Below are 23,131 nucleotides of genomic sequence, written 5' to 3'. Positions count from 1 at the left end.
TAATAAAGCTCAAGGGAACACACTGGAGAACTCTGCTGTCTGTTTAAAAGTCAGAACAAATCACTTTATCTACAACAGCCAATGTCTCCTGGCAACTTTTCACACTCACTTGCCTAAAGCCTCCTCTGGCACCCCCTGGAACAACAATTCTCTGTCTAGAATGCAGGTGCTCCCTAGAATTTAAGTGCAGAAATCTCTGCACTTTGATTAGGAGAGACCTAAACCATGAGCACTTTGATGCAGAACTCCAGAAGTGCCTTTTTGGGGCTCCATTGCACCTGCAGCCCTTGGTGCTGTATTCATCGTGCTGTGGAAACTGCTTAGTTACTCTGATTTGCCTTAAAACAAGAAAACTAAATGTTCTGTGTTTCAGACCCCAGATCTAAATGACTTCTCCCTGCTGATATTTAAGGGCTGAAACAGGGACTGACTCAAACCAAAGCAGGCCCTCACCCAAGACTGATTAATCCTCAGGTTTGCAGCTGTAAGGCCCCTCTATATTCTATCCAATTTCTAATAAATGTTTATGAGAAACATTAATTAACATAGTATTAATTAACATAGAATTTCACGACTTCCCCCTATCTAAAAAACCTGCTGCCCAGTCTCTGGGAAGGGGAACACATGAATTAGTTTTTAATAGTTACAATTCATGGTTTGAAATCTCCTTCCTCTCTGCATGCTGGGATTTGTCTCCTGAGGAAGTAAAAGCTGTGTTTTTTCAAAGCTCCATGCTGCTGCTGGACAGGGGGGGCTGTGCTCCAGGAGCTCCATGCTCAGAAATGCCACCAGGAACAGCCCGTGGCTCAGCTTTTCCTAACTCCAGCTGGGAGATGCCTGATTTGAGCCGGACTGGTGCCTCCTGCAGATGATGTGGGCAGGAAAAGCTGAACCCCTGCCCTCTGCTGCTGCCCAGCATCCTCCCTGCCACGGTGGGCTGCTGGCTCGGGGCTGAGCTGTGGCAAAGAAGGAACATTCGGGGGCTCAGGGAGGGCTGCTCTGCAGAGCAGGGCGGCAGCCAGAGCGAGGGGAGGTCGGTCCAGCCTGAGGCACTGCCTCCTCCTGCTCACTCTCCGCTTCCTGCCTGCTCTACCCAGGAAATGACAGGAGCAGGTCTTCAATGGAAAGTTTGCACAGCCTCGGCTAAAAATAGCAGTGAGGTAAAAGAAGTGGGCACCCACTCTTAGAGGGTCATTTCCTTTTGAGAAACAAGTGGGCTGAGGCTGCAGGAGGTTTATTTATCAACACATTTGTTTGTGCTATGAAAATACCGCAGCTGAGTTTTACCTATTCCCTTTATCTAACACAGTCATGGCAATAGCAGAGCCAGCAGTCATCTGCATCTAGGAAGGGTTAAATATGAAGTGAAACACGAGCAGATAATTCAGTGGAGCTCCCTGAAGAGGGGTCCAGCTTTGGCTGTTCTCTGCTTGGGGCCAGCTCTGGGCAGGCTGGATGCTGTGGTGAAGTGCTGACTCAGCCTGCAAACTTCACTTTCCCTCCCCTGAGGTCAGCAGTGGCTTCTGTGGGCTGAGGTTACAGGGGGCTGCAGCCTGAACGGGGCTGAAAAGCTGCAGGGGAGCAGTGTGCAGCACTAACCCCACGGACAGGCACACCCAGGACTGCTCCCTGCCAGCTCTTCCACGTGGAAAAATGAGATTTTTGTGAGAACCTGAATGTCAAGAGCTCCCTGTTATCAGCTGGCCTGGATGTCCCACAGCCACCCTGACCTTCACCCAAATCCAACTGCGGAGAGGAGTGTTAGGTGCAGGTTAGGCTGGGCATCACTAGAGTGTGTCAGGGCTTGTCCCAGCACTAAAACCTACAACCAGAGTCCCTAAGCCCAAGCAAGATGTAAATTAACAGGAATGATCCCAAGGCACGGCTGGCTCTCCAAGCTGGAAATCACCTCCAGCCCAAGGCCAGTGAAATCACACATCCCTGGGGATCTGCTCCAGGACTGTGAGCACACATCCAGGGCTACCCAAGAGAACTGGCCTTCAACAAAGGCTGGACCAAACCACAAACTGAGCCTGAACCAAACCAGCAAACTGAGCCTGAACCAAATCACAAACTGAGCCTGAACCAAACCAGCAAACTGAGCCTGAACCAAATCTGCCTGGACCAAACCACAAACTGAGCCTGAACCAAATCACAAACTGAGCCTGAACGGAATCTGCCTGGAGCAAATCACAAACTGAGCCTGAACCAAATCACAAACTGAGCCATGCCTAAACCTCAGAGGAAGCCCCCAGCATGGGCTGAGCCTGCTCTCCTGAACTCGCAGCTATCTCCTTCTGGCAGTGTGGTTAAAATGTATCTCAAGTATCAGTTGTCATTATTTGCTAATTTCTAGCTGAGAGGAGCAGGAGATTATGTGATTAATAAATAAAACATTGTTGTTTAAGGCGCCTGGCGCTGGTTGCTCGGGAGCACACCACTATTGATCTGTTTAATGAGAGAACTGATTAAATGAGGCCACAGGCACATATGCAGAGATAATGAAAATTGAATCATAAAGAAAGATATTGAAATTACAGCTGCCAGCAGCCATGCAGGCCAAGAAAGGCCTGCCTGGGCACCCTTCAGCGTGTCCTGTGTCACCTCCCTGTTGCAGGAGTGGGACAGAGCCCTGGGGATGCCCAGGGAGGTGACCCAGAGGCTGCTGGAATTGTGGGGGCAGTCTGTGTCCCTGGTGGGCATCAGCCCCTGCTGCAGGCCCCACGGCCAGCCCAGCCTCCCTCACACCCTCCCAGCTGGAAACTGGGGTGTGTTCCCGTGGGGTGACACTGGGCTGTGTCCCAGCAGCCCAGAGACAGAAGGAGCCCCTTGAGCTGGCAGTGTCACCCTGTGAGGGTGCCACACTCACACCCCTCTGCACCTGTGCCACCCCACGGATCCCCCTGGGTACAGGGATGCCGTGGGTGTTCCACACAGGTGGCACTGACCCTCTGGGGACAATCCCACTGATCCCCCTGGGTACAGAGATGCTGTGGGTGTTCCCACAGGTGGCACTGACCCTCTGGGGACAATCCCACTGATCCCCCTGGGTACAGGGATGCTGTGGGTGTTCCCACAGGTGGCACTGACCCTCTGGGGACAATCCCACTGATCCCCCTGGGTACAGAGATGCTGTGGGTGTTCCCACAGGTGGCACTGACCCTCTGGGGACAATCCCACTGATCCCCCTGGGTACAGGGATGCTGTGGGTGTTCCACACAGGTGGCACTGACCCTCTGGGGACAATCCCACTGATCCCCCTGGGTACAGGGATGCCGTGGGTGTTCCCACAGGTGGCACTGACCCTCTGGGGACAATCCCACAGATCCCCCTGGGTACAGGGATGCTGTGGGTGTTCCCACAGGTGGCACTGACCCTCTGGGGACAATCCCACTGATCCCCCTGGGTACAGAGATGCTGTGGGTGTTCCCACAGGTGGCACTGACCCTCTGGGGACAATCCCACTGATCCCCCTGGGTACAGGAATGCTGTGGGTGTTCCCACAGGTGGCACTGACCCTCTGGGGATCCTGCAGCAGTGAGGGGCTGCTCAGAGGAGGCACAGCTCAGCCCCATGGCTCCTCCCTGCAGAGCTCCATGTCCTGCCGTGCCCAGCAGGAGCTGGGGCGTGCAAAGCAAAGCCCTGGGCAGGAATGGGGCAGCAAAGCTGAGCCTGTTGGCAGAGTGCCCCAAACCTGCCCTGCCTGGAAGGATGGGATCCTTTAGATGCTCCAGCCCAGCATGCACAGCCCCACCTCTCCTTCCCTGCCCACCAGGCCCCAGCTACCTCAGGACAAATCTGTGCTACACAAGTGGGGAAGAAAAAGAGTATTAAAATAAAAAAATAAATAAAATTAAATATTTTAAACCCTCTACGCCAAATAAAAAGGGGCATGACTTCTTAATTGAAATAAATAAATAAATAAAGGTTAAGAGAAACACACAGCTGGAGAAAAGGCAGAAAAATACCAATTACCTTTCTTTTTGATTGCTTGGATCAAAGATCACAGTCATTCTTTTTCATATAATGTTTTGTATCCAGCTAAGGTGTGTATCTATCAGCTCTGAAAAAGATTTGCAAAACCATTTTTGAGAAAAAAGGTAACCTTTGACCCATGTTGCATGGCCAGGTGTTACAGCTTTCAGCTACTCTTCCATTTTGTGGGTTAATTTCATAAAAGGACATTTCAGCACACACAACACATAAGGCACAACTTAACCACTGACCTTTCTGTTTGCTCAGATCCAGCATCAGATTTTACTTTTTTCCCCTCTTTTCTTAACTGATGTTATCTAAAAATGAATATTCCAAAACTTACACTCCTAAATTGGTGACAAAAGGTGAAAAGCTGATCATTTGGTCTGAGACTCCAGAGGCCCAGGGGTCCCTGTGAGTCAGGTCAGACTCGTCACTGCTTTTGCAAAATTCACCTCTGAAGTCACCCCAGTGCCCCAATAAGATCCAAAGTCAGTCCCATGTAATTGAGAGATCCAACCACAGTGGCTGTGAAAATCAGACCTTGCCTGAATTGTACAGAACAGGAAAGATCTGGGTAAAGAAATCATGAAACTTTCAGTCTTTGCTTCAAATGCAAATAAGGAGAATTATTTTCCTCAGGAAAAGGCAGTATTTAAAATTTTCTGCCTTTTTCTTTTTTTTTTTTTATTTCTTAATCTTTTTAGATTTCTCTTGAATTCACTATGAAAGCATTTGGCACTCCTGCAAAACCATGTGGAAATAATAATTTTAAAAATTGCAATATTAAGGAGCAAAAAGTGCTTCTTAAAAGCGAAGTTTTGAGTGCAAGATTCAGAAGTGTCTTTGCTGCTGGATTTCAGGTGACTATATATAGAAAAGAAGTATTTTCCTTGGCTCCCAGGGATTGTGCAGCCACGTATCATACCCTGGAACCTCCCACTCAGTACACAGCCTATTTTATACTCTGCATCCTGGAAAATCAGCTCCTGCACACGAGAGCACAGCGACTCCTTGACTGGGAAATACCAGTTTGGGTGCACAGGCACAAGGAGCCCAAACCCAACAACCTGTGCTGGGGAACAGCACTGAGAGCGTGTGGGGCTGTTTATAAATCAACGGCAATCAAAGGCTTTTTTCCTGGAAAACGGGGACATACTGTTACTGAGATGCTCTCAGCTGTAAAGGTTCAATGGCACATCTGAACCAGGGCTTCTCCTCACTGCAGGAATGCCAAGGGATGCACCCTGCGTCGGTCTCGTCAGCTTTTCTGTCTTGTCCTGCTTGCAAGCCACGGAGTCTGCGTGAACTGTGAGCCTCCTCAACCCCCGCCAGCCCAACAGCAACCAGCTCACCTCCAGGAATTAAGCAAAGTCTTGGAAGAGGTTGCTGACCTCAAACTAAGTGGCAGCTCAAGTCCCAGGATGCATTTTTGCTGCAGGAGTATCAACAGACTCCAAACCCATTGGCATCTTTCCATGAATTTAGCAACATAATACAGATATCTGATGGAAAACAGAATCTAAATAAAATGCATATTTTTGGCTAAAGCCCATCCCAACTGAAATCAATATCCGAACTGCTCTGGATTTACAGGATCTGGATTGCACTCAGGACATTTAAATATCCTTCCCTTATACTTCAGCACAGTGCCAGAGTGAGGTGCAAAAATCAAACAGTTGGTATCTTTAGTACTGTCCTACCCAAAATGTTTAACAGGAAGTTGGGTGTGCCCGCAAGAAAAGAGCAAAAAATAAAGATAGCATTTCTGCTAAAAAAATTCAATGCCCTAAACGCACTGTAGATCAAAACTAGCAGGAAGGAAGTACTCAAAACACAAATCTGTCTGTGACACCACCTCAGAAACACTAAGGGTTCTCCAAGCACTTTCATTATTGTCACTGTACTTCCAGAAAAGATCAACAGCCACGACAAAACAACAGCCTCAAAGCTGGCAGGAAAAGTGACCCAGAGGGGAAAGGGGGACTCCAGGGCTTGGAGCTCTGTCATCATCCAGCCACACGGCCCTGGCCAAGCATCCCTGAAGGAGCAGAGCTGGTACAGATCTGCTTTGGGCTGAAAAACACACAAAGGCTGTGAGGTCACACTCCTGGAACTCCAATAATCCCTGCTCAGCTAAGAGAAAACAGCCTGAGAGGATGATGACCTCCACAGGATGAGCTACACCCTCAGCAAATCCACTCTGCCACGTGTGGGGATGGAGCAGAGAGCAAGCACCCCAAGAGCCCTGCAGGGCTGTCTTAAAGTCCTTAGGCTGGACTTTAGACCCTTTAGATCTCAAAGCACCGTCAGGTGCTGAGCCAGGCAGTAGGAGAATCACAGCACAGTTGACACAGAAAATGGGGCAGGAGGAGAATCACAGCAGAATTGACACAGAAAATGGGGCAGAAGGAGAATCACAGCACAATCGACACAGAAAATGGGGCAGGAGGAGAATCACAGCAGAATTGACACAGAAAATGGGGCAGAAGGAGAATCACAGCAGAATTGACACAGAAGATGGGGCAGTGGGAGAGTTAGAGAACAACTGACACAGAAAATGGGGCAGGAGAAGAATCACAGCAGAATTGACACAGAAGATGGGGCAGTGGGAGAGTGAAAGAACAACTGACACAGAAAACAGGGCAGTGGGAGAGCTCCAGCACAAATGACACTCCAGAAACAGTGCCATGTCTGTTCTCCTGCAGAAACAGCTGCCTAAGGCTGCCCTGCAGTGAGCTGAAGGGAACAGTCCTGAGGCTGATGGGTGCCATTTGTGATGCCTTCAGTGATGCTGGGATTCTATCCTGGGCTGCTGGCTGCAGCAGCACCACAAAGAGCAATTGTTGCTCCAGAGTGTGATTTCCTGTTTGCTCGATGGATTTCAGTATTTAGTCACCACTTTTTTTCATCAGGCAGTTCTAAGACTGGTGCAAGCCCTGCCTGTACACGGGCTGGAGGAAGAAGGGGCACCTTCAGGAACAATTTCATGCCCTCTTCCTCCTGCCCCAGCAGGCTTCAGCGAATGCCTGTGGGCAGCCCTTGGAGCTGTTCTGCAGGCTCAGATCCCTGAGCTGAGTTTAGAGGGGTTGTGTCAGACCCTTGGAGCAGAGCTGCGAGAGGCACCCCAGCAAACTGGGGTGTTTCTGTTTCTTTACATCTCATTCTCTGCACCCTTCCTCTGCCCAGAGCACTGCAGACACTGACACCAAACCCAAGGATGGTGCTCAGGGTGGCACCCAGGGCCAGGCACTGCCCAGGCCCTTCCCAGGTTACTGCCCAAGGACTGGCTCTGAGATCAATGCCAGAACTACATGGGCATGAAACAAAAGCTCCTGTATTCTTGCTTGCTAGGATGGTGATAAATATCCTGTGCTTTATCACAGAAACCCCTGAAGTCTGTGCAGTCACCACACAGGAGGCAGAAAGGGGCTGCAAGGAGCTGAGCTGGCTCTGGGCAGCTCCTCCACCAGGGTCAGCAGCTGCTTTGGGAAGAGTACCTTGAAAGTGGAAAACTAGATCAGCCTGGGTGTGATGAGGAACTCCAGGCCACCGTGGATTTGGTTTGTAGTAGCTTTCCATAACAAAGTCTTTTTTTAACTGACTTTCTTTCTGCTCACATATATTTAGATCTGACTTTCATTCTGCAGCACTCTGATGCCAGAGAGTTTTGGCTGCAATTGCAAGGGAAGGGACACGTGTTTGAGTCATGGAGTTGGCTCTCTCTCGTTGATACTCAGTGAGTTACTGAGAAAAGATGAAGTTTGTATTTAGCTTTAGTTTACATGCAACAAGACCAAGTAAAATATTCCAAGTAGAATGAGCACATAATAAATAAATACACAAAAACTTATACCAGAAGGGGATGGAGTTCATTTTATAAACCATGTTAACTTGGCTAAACCCATACAGAAATATTAGGCTGATGGACTGAAGCCTAGGAAGCACAAGGCAAGAGTCCTCATTTTGTCCCTGCTAACTCTTGACTTGACTGTGCTGCTGCTGCTGCAAAGCACAAGGGTGAAGTGTGCTCCTGTCTGGTTCATTGGGCATGCTTTGGACCTCAGGGGTTTGATCCAGAGCTGCTGAGATAAGCAGTGCCATTTGGTACTGAGACATATTTCTCTTAGATCAAAACCAGCACAACCAGTGGAGGCCGGTGATGCCTTTTCCCAGCAGCAGCACCTCGTGGTTTAAAACCTGATGAAATTGGTATTGGATACCACAACACCTCTAAAACAGCAACGGCAGGGAAAGCACAGAGCAACAGCTCTCCATGCACGTGTCACTGTGCAGTTTCATCATTCTCCTAGAGTTAGCCTGTTTACTGGGGCAGGATGAGTCATTAGCAAAGTGATTCAAAAACAGAGAGAGAAAAGAGAATGGATGCAAGAAAGCCATTTTTACAGGAATTAATTGGGGGGGAGGGCAGAAGGACAGCTACAGCATGTTCAGGATTACTGAGAGTACAAGATAGGCAGTGCTGCTGCTTTTTTATTTCTGTCACAAAGGAACAACCAGAACAAATATTTAATTGAGGGGAAACAAACCATGTAACAAATATTTAATTAAGGGAAAACAAACCATATTAAGCCTTCCCTTTAGGCAGTTTTGCAGGGGATGAACAGTCAATAACGGAATCTGTTTCCCTCCCTTGAGCTCTAGTGCTTATGTCTATTAATCCACAGAACTATTCACTGGCTCTGATTCTCTGGCATCTTATCTTGTGCTGTGTCTTCACTCTGCAACGTCCCCTCTGAAGGGCTGTGGAGTCCTGCTGAACCCCAGCCTCTCCCCACTCCAGCTTTCCCTCCTGACACGTCTGAACTGAATTCTCAGCCTGGTTCTCAGGGGAAAACAGCAGAAAATCCCTGTCCTAGGGTAACAGGGAAGATGCACAAGTGGCCCGTGAGGAATTCTGCCAAGCAAACCCAGCTCCCCTCTGGCCCAGACATGCAAATCTCCCTCTGCCTGCAACTCCTCTGCTTGACAAACAGCCCCAGCCCAGCCAGGCTGCACAAGGCATCTGCTCCCATCTGCTTGGTTTTCAGCAGGACCGTGGGCAACAGGCACCACACGGAGCAGGGGAGCACACAAAATCACTTTAACACACAGATTATTTTTTCTATTATGCCTCCATATCCTTCCACAAACGAATATTTGGGGGAAGATGCTTCCCCTCTTCGGGAACTGCCTCCAAGGCCACGGGCAGAGATGGGCAGCAGCTCTGCAGGTCCTGCCCACAGCAGTCCAGCACTTGGGGGCTGCAGTTACTGCTCCCAAGGCAGCTGGAAAGCATCCAGACCATGAAATATTTAACTGGTTACTGACAGAGTGTTACAATTCACATCTAATAATGTCAAGGAGGTGCCACATACAAGATACTGTGAGCCTGCCCACATCCAGCTGTTTGCTCTTATTTTGCACTTTTCTGGAACTCCTTTGAGGGAGGAACTGATTTTTTTAACTCCGCAGTCAAAGCAGCATCTGCCACAACAGAGTGCTGGGGTTTCTACCATAAAATAAAGTACTAATAAAAATACTATACAATACTATGGGGTATGCATAAATCAGAGACCACGAGACAGACCTAATTACAAGAGACACGGATAACTGGGAAAAGGAGTGCAAAAGACCACGGGAGCAGATACTGTAACTGGTTTTACATCTTGCCTCAAGAAGGCCAGGAACATCTGACAGTAAACAGCTTGAGAGAACCAGAAAAATGTTATCTGCATCATCCAAAGGCTTCAAACTTTCAATGTGAATCAGTGGCATGAACGAGAAAACTTTTGTTTTCAATATGAAAAGAAGATGAAAGAAAACAAAAAAGATTAAAGGAAAGGGAAAAGAGGGCTATCAATTACCAGAAACAGAATGAGCTCCTCCATGTCCAGTGGAGGTTCACCTTCAGCTGAAGTGCAGCCCATACTACTGAGGTTGGGCAATTCCCAACCTCACCACAACAGCAGTAACCTACATTTGTTCAGAAATTAGCCCTCAATTATTTCCAGATCTCCCTCAATTAGTTCAGATATCCCAATTCCAGATGAAGATGTAGGAACCACCACCCAAAGAGACTGCTCCAGGGAATCCTTGCTGGGATTTAATGATGAGCCATCCCCAGTTTTCCAGCTGTGAGGTCTGGGAGCTGTGTGGATCCCCACGCCAGGCAGGCAGGAGGTAAATCCTGTGCTCAGGCAGCGTCCCAGGGGCAGGCTGCAAGGGCTGGGATGCCTGGCAAGCCCATCCTGATCTCTGCCCCGTTCTCCCCAGCTGTGTAACCACGTTCTCCTCTAAACACAAGTGTGCTCAGCCAGCTCAGAGCTCTGTGTCTGTGGCTCATATTGAACCTATTACTTTGCATTTAACCATGCACCACTACACTTCCTGGGAGAATTCCAACGTAACAACGGCGGCTTTGGAGCCACAGCATGATAAAACACCCTCCTGCCCAAGAGAAAGATAAAACTTGCTTGGGTTTGACATGATCTCATCGGAGCCCAGCACACTCAGCAGCAGTTGGCAGGCCGGGAATGGGGATTCAATGGGAATACTGTCTGTCCCACAGAGGGGAACCAGCCACGGACAGCTGGAACACGCAGCAGCAGCAGCAAGGGCCAAGGGCACATCACAGCAATCCCCGTGAGCACTGCTGGGAGCAGGGTGCCTGCCAGCGGGAGAGAAATGCCCCGGCTCACACACACAGAGGGCACATCACAGCAATCCCCGTGAGCACTGCTGGGAGCAGGGTGCCTGCCAGCAGGACAGAAATGCCCCAGCACACACACAGAGCAGGGCCAAGGGCACATCACAGCAATCCCTGTGAGCATTGCTGGGAGCAGGGTGCCTGCCAGCAGGACAGAAATGCCCGGCTCACACACACAGAGCAGGGCCAAGGGCACATCACAGCAATCCCCGTGAGCACTGCTGGGAGCAGGGTGCCTGCCAGCAGGAGAGAAATGCCCCAGCACACACACAGAGGGCACATCACAGCAATCCCCGTGAGCACTGCTGGGAGCACGGTGCCTGCCAGCAGGACAGAAATGCCCCAGCACACACACAGAGGGCACATCACAGCAATCCCCGTGAGCACTGCTGGGAGCACGGTGCCTGCCAGCAGGACAGAAATGCCCGGGCTCACACACACAGAGGGCACATCACAGCAATCCCCGTGAGCACTGCAGGGAGCAGGGCAGCTGCCAGCAGGACAGAAATGCCCCGGCTCACACACACAGAGCAGGGCCAAGGGCACATCACAGCAATCCCCGTGAGCACTGCTGGGAGCAGGGCAGCTGCCAGCAGGACAGAAATGCCCCAGCACACACACAGAGGGCACATCACAGCAATCCCCGTGAGCACTGCTGGGAGCACGGTGCCTGCCAGCAGGACAGAAATGCCCCGGCTCACAAACAGAGTAGGGCAAGCACTGGAGCCTGCAGCAAGGCCACGTTCCTAAAGGGACTGGGGTAGTTCACTCTCAGCTCAGGCACTGGGCTTGGACACCCAGCCACGCTTCACACATCAACCACACCCAGGGACACCTCAGGCACCCCTCGGGATGTGGCACAGGCCTGTCCAGCACCTCCAGGAACACCACAGAGCTGTCCTGAGCAGGACTGGGAACGACCTTTGAGGTGGCCCAAGGGAACAGCCTTTGGGATGGATTAAGGGAATGGCCTCAGGATGGCCTAAGGGAATGGCCTTGGGATGGCCCAAGGGAACATTCTTTGGGATGGCCTAAGGGAATGGCCTTGGGATGGCCCAAGGGAACATCCTTTGGGATGGCCTAAGGGAATGGCCTCAAGATGGCCCAAGGGAATGGCCTTGGGATGGCCCAAGGGAACATTCTTTGGGATGGCCCAAGGGAATGGCCTCGGGATGGACCAAGGGAACATCCTTTGGGATGGCCCAAGGGAACAGCCTTTGGGATGGACTAAGAGAACAGCCTTTGGGATGGACTAAGAGAACAGCCTTTGGGATGGACTAAGGGAACATCCTTTGGGATGGCCCAAGGGAATGGCCTTGGGAAGGCCCAAGGGAACATCCTTTGGGATGGACTAAGAGAACAGCCTTTGGGATGGACCAAGGGAACATCCTTTGGGATGGCCCAAGGGAACAGCCTTTGGGATGGACTAAGAGAACAGCCTTTGGGATGGACTAAGAGAACAGCCTTTGGGATGGACTAAGGGAACAGCCTTTGGGATGGCCGAAGGGAACATCCTTTGGCTCAAGGGAACATCCTTTGGGACAGCCAAACAAAGCAGCAGGACGGGTCCATCCTGACCTGTGCTCCCCCAACCCGAGAGGCTCAGACGCCGGGCCATGGCTGCAGGCCATCCGCAGAGCCTGTGCCAGCCAGCTCGGGTGTCCCTGGCACTGCAGGCCTGCCTGGCAGGGAGCACATGCCATGCTTCCAACCACACTGCAGCTGTGCCAAAACAGGCCTGGTGAAGGGGAGGGAATATCCCAGGTACTACAAAAATGCCACATCAAGAGACCTAAACATGGAAGCGATGGGAAAAACCAGACTATCCCCGAGGCTGTGTGCTCCTGCTCTTCGGCCAAGAAGCTAAAATTTGCTCAACTGAAGTGGGTGGTTAAGCCTTGGAAACTTCAGAACAAGCTCGTGCTACTGTGGGTACTGGGAGAGGGCAGAAGGAGCATCACAGAACTGGAAACTTCCCCTGTTTTGAACTGACAGCAAGCAGAGGCCTTGGGAGAGCCCCCTCAAGCAGAGCTGGTTATGTCTCATGGCCAAGTCAGCAGCCAACATCCTGTTGGTGGGCTGGGAGTGCTCTGCCCTGGCTGGGTCACACATGGGTCACACCACGGGGCTTTCCTTGGGGTCCCCTCACAGCACTGTGAGCAACCCCTCAGCATGACTAATCAGCACTGACAATCATCACACAGTTTGTCTTTGGGCTGGAAATTACCATGGGGAGAGGACACAGCCAGCAGAGCCTCCAGAGGGTTTGGTCACTGCCGACCCTGGCTGAGGGTGGGATGACCCCCAGGACAGACAGGCTGCAGCCTTCTGGCCACAAGGAGAGGCAATTCCTGTGACTCAGGAGGGTGACTGGCCCCAGTGGGGACTCCCCCCTTCTCATTTCTAGGTGCCCAGAAACACCCCCAGCTGCCTTCTTTTTCTCCCAGTGCTGTGAGGTGCCCAGGCTGGCCCTGCCACTGCCCAGCATGGGAAGGGGCCAGAGAGCAACTGCTTTGGGCTTCTCTTAATTTGAGATCATCTGCATCCAGCTGTTAGCCTTTTGGAAATCTGCTGGGCTTTGTCTGCCTCGTGAGGCTGATGCTCCAGCTGCACACCCCTGGCAGCCAGCGAGTTTGCTTGGAGGACCCAGACATGAAAGGCTGTCCTGAGAGCACCCCGGGGCTCCCCTTGGGCAGCCCCCTCCTCACTCAGGTGGGAATGGGGCTAAACTCCCTGGCAGTCACACCAGGGGAGTGAGGAGACTGCACAAATAGGTACTCATCAATGAAACTGCAAACCATTACAACAGCACTGCTACCCACTTCCTGGTTTTCTGCTTTTTTGCAGTTAGCTTCTGAAAATCCCATCTTGTGGTGGGAAAAATCAATGCTATCTGTGATTGAGAAAGAGCACAGGCTGGATCAGAGTGCCTTGGAAGGGCAGGGCAGGCTGCAGGGTTATGAGGAAGTGGAGGCTTGCTGAGACTCATTTCCAAGGAACAAATCTTTAACAGGGTGTGGGTTATACATGTGAACACAGGATGATGAGGTTAAATTAAGGGACAGAGCTTTACTACCTGAACAATTCTTCCATTTGACAGCTGAATATCAAATCCTCTACTTTTATCCACAACAACTCCAATTCCACATTCAGCTACTCAGGGACATGGAGAAAACCATCCATCACTGAGCAGTCAGGTAAATACAAAACAGCACTAAATGCAGCCTGGTCACAAAACTGGCCTTCACATCTTTCCTGAGCAACCACAGGAACGATGTGGGGTGATTAATAATTCCTCATTATTTACTAAGTAAGCTATAAAGAAAGTCTAAGTGATAGGAAAGTGTATTTGCAGCAGTGCTGTGCTGGAGGTGCTCCCCTGGCAGGGGCAGGATGGCCCTGGGGGGAAAAAGGGAGGCAAAATCCTCTCTAGAGAATCCCCAACTCCTGCAGATGCTAAGCACATTGTACTTAAAATTAAACAAAGTAGAAAAGAAAATCCATAGTGTGGGCTGCCTGTAAGGTCACTAAGCCAGGGAGAAGGGACTGCTTTAATTTCCCTTTTACCTGGAAAGAAAAATAAACTGGAGAGAAAAAAAAAAAAAAACAGCCCAACAAAATAACCCCACCACCTCTTCTAAGGGCTGGAAAAAGCCTGTCTGAGAGGGGAGATAGGTGCAAACACCTCGTTGAACACGTGCTGTTTGCCATCCCCCACAAGAGGCCTTGCTGTGCTCTCAGCTGGGCCGGACACAGGCGGAGGGCGGGCGAGGAGCAGGAGGACGTGAAGTTGGCTGTGCTGTCCAGAAGATGAAAACACTACTGCTGTTTATAGAGGGAAACCCAATTCGTCAGCCCAAATGAATTCCTGTGCTAATCCATGCAGGCTTCATGTTTTCCACCAGCCCCAGCCACTGTAAAGACTATCTTTAGGAGGCACAGTGTGTTTGGAAAGGAGCAGCTGGAAAGAGGGGACGCTTATGCCAGCTTGGAAGGCTTTCTGGTATGGAAAAAGAGGAATGCTCTCTTGGGTCTCCCCACAAAATTAAAGCATCTTCATCCAGAGCAGAGCCATGCCAAGCACAACAAACAAAAGCGGCTTTCCCCAACTCTCCTGGGCAGCCTCGCTCAGGGCTCACAATGGTTTCCATAGAACTTGTTTTGCTATCATAACAAATTCGAGCTGTCCGGCCGGGATGGCCGCGCTGTTTTCGAAAGACAAGAAAATTCATTTCCTCACTTCTTGCCCTGCCAAAGCATTTCTGCCTCCGTGCCGCGGACAGGGGCTCCCTGATAACCGAGCATCCGAGCTGGGCTGGGGAGAGAGACCCCAGGGGCTCTGCCTGGGGCACTCGGGGGCTGGGCAGGCTGCCCTTTGCTACCCCTCATCCTGCAGGCTCCCATCCTGCCAGCCCGGCCACTGCACCCACGTGGGCAACACACCCCAGCCAGCAGTGTGTGCTTCACTCAGGAGGACACCAGAGCCTGAGCTGCTCACACAGAGGCTGAAACCGAGCATCACTGCAGCCTCACTGGCATGAGGGGCTGGATCATCTGCCAGGAACTGGCCCCAGGGCTGCACTGCAGTGTCCCCCGTGGAGAGGCTGAAACCAGACTGCTGAAACCAAGCATCACTGCAGCCTCACTGGCATGAGGGGCTGGATCATCTGCCAGGAACTGGCCCCAGGGCTGCACTGCAGTGTCCCCCGTGGGAGAAGCTCCCTCCAGCCCCTGCACTGACACTCAGTGCTCAGCAGCAGGCTCTGAATGCAGAGATGTGTTTCTGCATGACAGACTGGAGGAGCATTCAGTGCTGCATCTAAACCAAGACTGTCATCTGAACAGCCTCAAAATTCTCTGAAGCCATAATCTTGATTTAGAATTTACCTTAGTTGTGAAGAGCTATGAAGTGTATCCAAGAACCAAAGGGCCAGAGATACTGATTTCTAAACCAAACCCAGCACTAGTTTTGTGCTTTAATAATAGCCTATAAAAATTGTCCTGAAGAAAAATTTGTATATAAATCAATGGCATTTTTTAAAAAAAGGAAATATATCTTACAACACCACTAAGTTATTTGAGGGTTTGAAGCTGCAGGATGGCCTCAGAAGAGCCCTCATGTAACCCAGCCTGCCTAGCTGAAAATCAGGGTCTACCTGCTGGAGTTTTAGATGCTGCAATCTTGGACTCCTTTCCAAGGAAGGAGACAGCACCCCACACAAAGCAAACAAACAAGGGTGCAGAAGAAATCAGATAAGAGAAAATGTAATGCAACTTCAAGGAAGAAAGATACACAACTCAAACTACAATTAAAAAATGCAGCTGCTAAAATTTCCCCTCATGTTTGCCTCAGTCCTGATTTAAGCCTGGATCTGCCCGATGCCTGGCGTGTCCAGACTATTTCCAGCCTTTGCAAACATCATTTGTACAGAATTATAATGACTTCATCTGCAGTGACTTGAAGTGGGGCATTTCCCTGAGCCCTAGTCACAGGTTCCTCTGCTGGTGACCAGGGGCATTTCAGCAGGGCAGCCCTGCTGCCTCCTGGGCAGAACTGGAGGCCCACAAGTGGCTGATAAGACCCAGCACTGGGTCACATCTGACCCCAAAGGGAATGCAACGTCTGCTCCACCAGCCAGGCCTCTGGCCCCGTGGCTGTGGAGTCTCCTGGAAGCCGGATCTCACCAAGGAACAGGCTGAGCTGCTCGTCATGACAGATGCTGAGCCCAGGGAGGTTTAACTGCCACAGTACTTTCACCACTGACCCCCACACTTATGAAGTGGTTCCCCCTTCTTTTAGTCACTCTCACTCTTTCCAAAGAAACTTAGAAACCACCTAAATAAACCAGCACCCATCCATTGCAAATGTCACAGGAGTCATTCCTGCGTCTCACTATTTGTCCTACATTTGACTCCATTCATTCAGGGCTGATGAAGTCATTCATCATTAAAAAACCAAACCACACCACACCACAATCTGGGAATCTTTGACTAGACTGCCCTGGCAGAGCTGATCACAGGGAATGATTGCAAACTCACACTTCTCTAATTTACTGCTGCTTCTGCCCTGGCCCAAGTGACTCCTTGCAGAGTCAGAGGAGGTCACCACCGAGCAAGGACCACGCTGCTGGCCCTTTGCAGGGACATCACCCCAGTTTGTGCAGGGTCTCAGGTTCATGCAGAGCACGGTGTTTGGTGCACAACATGTCCTTCCCAATGCCCACTGCCAAGAGGAAGGGACAGCCCCTTCTGACCTTTACTTCCACACCTGGCAATTACCCACGTGGAAGAATTCCCCCTCAGGTGCAAGCCTAGCACTCCAACATCCACAGGCAGAAGGCAAGAATCCTTTTCTCACTACATCTAAATTGTAATCTCACTCTAAAGAAGCAGTGGTTGTTCAGCTGAAGGCAGAGGTTGCTTTATGTTTTGGAGTGCAAATTTCTAAACTAAAAATCCACAAAAGGACATGGCTTGATTAAAATGGGAACTGTGTGGATTAGGAGAAGGTGTAAGAAGAGGAGGAGTGTCAGCCTTGTTTGTCACTGGGTCACTGAGAGCTGCTCATGGTGAAGCTCCGTGATCCTCAGTGGTTTGACTCCAGTTAACAGTAGCTGAAGATTTAACTCTTTTATGCCTAACGCTGGCTAAATCCAACTCAAGACCAAGTTCTCATCATTTGCAGACCATTAGTCATGCAAATTTGTAGAGATCAGAGTTTTAATTCCAGACTGCAGCATCCCTTGGAGACGTGCACACAAACTGGAGGATGTGAATGCTTGCAAAATGGGGAATCCTTGGATTTCAGGTTTTTGCACGGACCCCTCTGAGAGCGAGGAGTCATCTGTGAAATTCCCAGCTGGATGCATGCCCAGATTTCTGCGCTTGCAAAACTGAAGCATGGGGACTCAGAGTGATGATTCAGACACAACTGCATTGTTTATGCATTTTAGGTTTCTTCTTGGTAAACACAGAAAAAGTTGCATTAGGGAGTGCGAGTGTGAAAGCCAGCACCTGCCTGAAAATCCCAACCAGCAGCTCAAGTGCTGCAGGGAGTTTTAAGGTCTCCAAGTACTTGTTCTTCCCCCAGCCCTGACTGTCCCCTGGCACAGGCAGGGATGTGCTGCTTGCTCCTCACATCAGAGGAGCTGCAGTGACCATTAGGTCATGGAGCACCTCGCACAGCCAGTGCACGATTGTCTTGTACATTTGCTTTAAAAATGCCTCTAAGCACCCACTGCATCCAAACGGGAGCACAGAAGTCTCCTGGAACTGGTGAGGAAACAGCAATAAAAGGGGTGGGCAGTGTAAGGCCATACCAGCTTCTGCTGGGCAGAAAAGCAGCTCTCACTGCTCTGAGTTCTCAAGAAAACAAACTCAGATGGGCAATTCAGATGATTCATCCTCATTTTCTTAATTTAAAAATGGCCAGAGATTTATCAATAAATACTGATTAGAAATTATTATTATATTTCTATATGTACAGCTAATTATAAATAAATTACATTATTATTTATAACAAACTAAGAAAAACAGGTGGAAAAAAACCTTATTTTAAGCTAATAAATTCTAGGTCTCCATTCTTGTGAGACCAGAGGTCTATACAAACAAAAAGTCCCCCACCAACCATCCCTGCTCCTTGGCAGGAGGTGACCTGAGCTGAGAAATTCTGCTTGTGCAAGTAATGCTGAGAACCCAGGCATTTTTCTACAGTAGAAACTGCCTTTCAGTTTGCACCATAAAAAATTGTAGATCTTTAAGATGGTTATTCTTGCCAAGCATTTTATTTCACAACAGTTAAAAAAATATGCAGATGTTTTCCAAACTCTTCCGAGCAGCCAGGCTCTGCAGCTGCTCCCAGCATTTCAAAGTGCAGCTCAAAAAGGACTCGAGCTGCCTTTTCAAGAGCCATTGCAGGAGGAGCTGAATCCTCCCAATGATTACATCGAGCTTTAAGGGGAGAAAAGGCCTTTTCCCCACCTCTGCACATTCCCAGCATTAACTCAATTTGTACCAAATGAAGCTGTGAGGAGCAGCAATGCCAAAGCCAGGCGCTCAGGGCTCATGAGTCAGGCCTCCAACAATCATGAGACTGGTTTTTAAATCATGCAATCAACCTCCCGCCCCAAAGTTGCATCAGTTTTGTCTGTCTGAATTTTGAAAGCCCAAAACATGCCGTTTGTATTTTTAACACTTTGGTTTTTTTCTTAAAAGATCAGTAAGAAAAGTCACCTGCACGGGGACTTTTAAATTGCTATTAATATTCCAAGAACTGCAATGAAATTTGCAAAGAATTAGCAAGAGCCTGGAGCTGCCCTGTGGATGTGAGCTAGTTCACTGATTAATATTCAATTACATCATGCTCATTCTGAAGGGGAGCTGAAAGGACTTTAGTGCCCTCCCTGTTTGTGAGGCACTCCCCTGGCTGCAGGCACACGGTCCCTCAGCAAAGCTGCTCCTGGACACGAATCCAGCTCAGCGCTTCACCTGTGCTGGGAGTTACTGGGGTTCATCCTGAGGTGCTCAACAGACCAAGCAGGCTGAGCTCTGCACTTACTGTCACATAAAATCCCTTCTGTTCCCCCACATGTTCACATTTACTCTATAGCTACCCCAGGAACAAACCCCCTGCCTGCGCACAGCCACCCCAGCACACATCCCTGCAGGGAAAGAGCTGCTGCTGGTTCCCTGACTCGGCCTGACTGGGCTGATCCCAGGCTTCTACACCACCAGAGCTGTGTCTCTGCAAGGGTTTTCACCAGAATAGCTGTGTTAGCAAAATAAAATTAAAAAAACCCCAAAACAACCAACCACCTTAACCAGCCCAGCTCTGTGGTGAGCTGCTGGAGTGTAACACAAGCCCTGCTCAAGGCTTCCAGAGAGCACGTCTCTGGTTCAATGCAAAATGGAGAATTCAGCACTAAAATGAGTTAATCCCCTTTCCTGCTTCACATGGTTTTGTTATAAACCATCTTCTAGCTGCACATCTCTCATCACCAGAGTCCCCATTTCTAAAAACTGTTGACAAAACTGTTACAATTTTGACTGCACTGAAAGAGTTTCTGTGTGAAGCACCCAGAGTCTTCCCAGCTCGTAGGAAGATCCCTTTTCCTCACACCTGCACTTGCTCACACAGCAGCTTTGCTCAGTCTCCAGACTCGTGCCCAAGAAATGAGAATGTTTGTGGCAGGCTGACCCCAGTGACAGTGACCTGCCAGCCACTGCTCACTGCTGGAAAGCACCTGCAACTCTGACAGGCACAGCAAGAAAGGAGAGAGAGGAGACAGGAGCTCCCTTCAGTGCGACATGATTGAACCACTACAGCACAGCCAGAGCTGCTCCAGCTCCTGCACACCTGGGGGTTCCTGCAAGTCTGGGATTCTCCAGGAAAGCCACAGTTTCACCACGGACTTCTTGCCTCAGCTGGAGCCAAGTCCCTCAAAAGCTCTGATCCTGCTTCACCCATCTGTGTAACTGGGGACAAGCCTGTCTGCCTCCTTCTGCAGTGGAATACTTTTAATTCATCACCATTTCTCTGCACTGGAGTGAAAAATGTTATTGTTATTATCCCTTTAAATTGGAAGTGGATTGAAGGAATAAAAGTAAATGTATGGTCTGTTTTGGCAGATGCCTCCCAACAGATGGGTGTCTATGGTCTCCTTTGTAAGAGCTGTCTGCTGCCTGTGATTCAGACTGTCTAAGGAATGCCACGAGCTTGGAGTAAATGGACAGCAAGTCTGGGAAAGGACTTTATTGTGGTTCAGAAGCTTTCAATTCCCAACTGCACGAACAAGTTCTTTTTTTCAACTAACTCTTTGCCAGCATTTCAAAACTATCATTGAAAATTGCCTGATGCCTCCCAAAAGCTGAGTGCTTTCAGCTGATAACAGCCAGCCTTCAAAGGGGGACGTGCCTTCCACCTCCCACGGGGGAGGCAACAGAGCCCATGGAGGAGGCAGCAGTGCCCATGGAGGAGGCAGCAGTGCCCATGGGGGAGGCAGCAGAGCCCATGGAGGAGGCAGCAGAGCCCCTGTGCCCATGGGGGAGGCAGCAGAGCCCACGGAGGAGGCAGCAGAGCCCACGGAGGAGGCAGCAGAGCCCATGGGGGAGGCAGCAGAGCCCATGGGGGAGGCAGCAGTGCCCATGGGGGAGGCAGCAGAGCCCCGTGCCCCTCGTGCAGTTCGGGGCTCCTCATGGGCTCTGCATGTTCCTGTGCTCCTCCACAGGAAACGCTTTGTGACACAACTCGCCTGTGGGCACTGGCTGCACCAATTAAAGATTCCTGAGCTCCAGAACAAAGAGGTGCCAGTGGAACGATGGTTTTAATCACTCAGCTCATTTTCTTCCTTCCTCTACTGCTGATTTGGGATGTAAGGGTTTTTGTTTTTCTCGCTTTGTTTTGGTTTGCATGCTTTGAGGCTGCTGGGGAAAGGGCAATCTTCAAATGGGGCTGGATTTGTCTGAGCTTTTTAACAGAGAATTGTTGCTGGAGGTGAAGAAGAAGAGCAGATGGAGCCTGCTACAACAATACAAATACTTAATTCATACTCAGGTATGCAAGTGTAGAGTTTTTTCTGGGAATCCCTGTGTTTGTTACTGACACAAATTAATTAATGCTTAACTGTACAAGAGTGAAGGATAAGGTACTTTTTAACAATAGAAAACAGAGGTGCAGGGGATTGAATACTTTGCTGAAAGACCAAGCTCAGACTGAACCCAGGCCTCCCTCCTACCAGACTGATCTTTCTGCTTCCTGCCAACAGACTTCAGGGTTTTGGGAGCAGAACGATGGCTTTCTCCCCTTTTATACTGCCTCTAGAAAAGCAAGGCACAGGACAGGGCATGGAGATCCTAACACAAACCCACAAGAGCAGTGATCCAAAAATAAAGCTGCAGTGTACCGAGGGAGTGCTGCAAGGTCCCAGCAGAGAACAGAAAATCTGTAATAATGTGAGTCAGAGCTTCAGGAATGAGCCTGATGAATACATAGATTTGCTAGAGTGTTTGAGCAAAATGTTTTGGAGAACATACAGGCTTCACTCTTAGTCAAACTCTGCCTGAGCAGAAGTGACCACACCTTCTATGAAAAGAAGTTCTAATTAAAAACAGAGCGTGGCTTTTTTAGATGCAAATTGTTGCTCCAAACTGAACCTCAGCCCATTCGCAGGACTCAAATTCACCCCTGTCTAAAATGCCAGCAAACAAGAACATTTCCCCTCTGCCCTGTCTTGCTCCTTGACTCTGTGCATGGACACAAGATGGAAACAACTACAAACCAACCCAAAATATGCCCCTAGAGCCACCAACCCCTGTGCTGTCTGTGCATGGGCTCAGGACAGGGTTTAGAGAGAAAAGCAGCTGCTCTCCAGCCAGGCAGGACCCTGGCCCTGCCAGTGCAGCTCCAGGGCTCAGAGGGGCTCCCTCTGGAACCCCCAGCTGCCAGAGCTGCCTGTGCCACCCCTCCAGCCAGGGGCAGGGCTGGGGAGGGCAGCAGGATGTGCCAGCACCGAGCCAGAGCCCCCCAGGAGCAGCAGGAGCTCAGTCCTGGAGCAGCACTCTGAGCTCTGACAGGGTTTCCTGGAGGTGCTCCCTGCCCAAGGAGATCAGAGCTGGCCAGGAAAGAAAGCTTCCTGCTGAACGTGGAGGAGAGAAGGGATGTGAATACCGGGGGCACGGACTGAGGGTTTTCTCCTTGCTGAATGGAAGAACACAGGAAGGAAACGCAGGGATGAAATGTAACACACTCTGAGTGGTGCTGGATGAGCAGAACTGCACTGTGAGCACACAGCTCGCCATGGAGTGATCTGAAGTGCTGGTGATGTGAGGACCACACTGCACATCCTGCACAGCCGCTTTCTAAAGAAATATCTGACGTGTCTCAAGTTTTCTGCGAAATACCTGAGCTCACTATAAAACATCTCTGCTGATCAGCAGCCTGATAAACCACTGCACAGCATCTGCCTTGCTCCTCTCCTCCCCAAAGGACATTACTGTGCACCAAAAATAATTTAGAGCTGCTGTATCCAGCAGGCTCTGAGTGTCAGATGTGGTTAGACAGTTACTATTTGAATAATGACAATCATTTTTCTTTGCAAAGTTCAGCCTGACAGCTGAACTGAAAAGATCTCGATCTAAGGCAGGCGAGCTGATATCACTCAAGCTACACAACCATGATCTCTGTGTGGAATTGAGCCTCGTGTCTGTGTCCCAGAGGGGGAACTGGCCCGTGGAGCTGGGCTGCACAGTGGCTCTGCAGGAGGAGCACAGTCAGTGCCCCAGCCCTGGGTCACCCCTCTCGACCCTGCCCCACCAGGGGATTGCAGACAGTGCTGCAAAGAACTACATTTTGGGCTGGGTTTGTGCTTTAAACAGTTAATCTCAGTGCTCTGAGGCGCTGGAGGGACTACATTCTATTTGGAGGGACTACATTCTATTTGTCAACATACT

General features: G+C 50.0%; 1 protein-coding gene across 6 annotated transcripts in view; it reads right to left on the bottom strand.

Moving 5' to 3' along the window:
• The window catches only part of NFATC2 (nuclear factor of activated T cells 2), an 82,999-nt gene that overhangs the window by 3,844 nt on the left and 56,024 nt on the right, over window positions 1-23,131 (bottom strand). Inside the window, exon 10 of one of the 6 annotated variants that reach the window (XM_038158763.1) lies at window positions 3,976-4,063. The exons of the other annotated variants lie outside the window; for them this stretch is intronic. Coding sequence (XP_038014691.1) covers window positions 4,020-4,063 — 44 coding nt within the window. The 3' untranslated portion in view covers window positions 3,976-4,019. The remainder of the gene's footprint in view (window positions 1-3,975; window positions 4,064-23,131) is intronic. 6 annotated transcript variants of the gene reach the window in all.

The sequence above is a fragment of the Motacilla alba genome, chromosome 20, assembly GCF_015832195.1.
Source record: "Motacilla alba alba isolate MOTALB_02 chromosome 20, Motacilla_alba_V1.0_pri, whole genome shotgun sequence".
NCBI classification, from domain to species: domain Eukaryota; kingdom Metazoa; phylum Chordata; class Aves; order Passeriformes; family Motacillidae; genus Motacilla; species Motacilla alba.
This window is presented reverse-complemented; position numbering and strand designations above follow the sequence as displayed.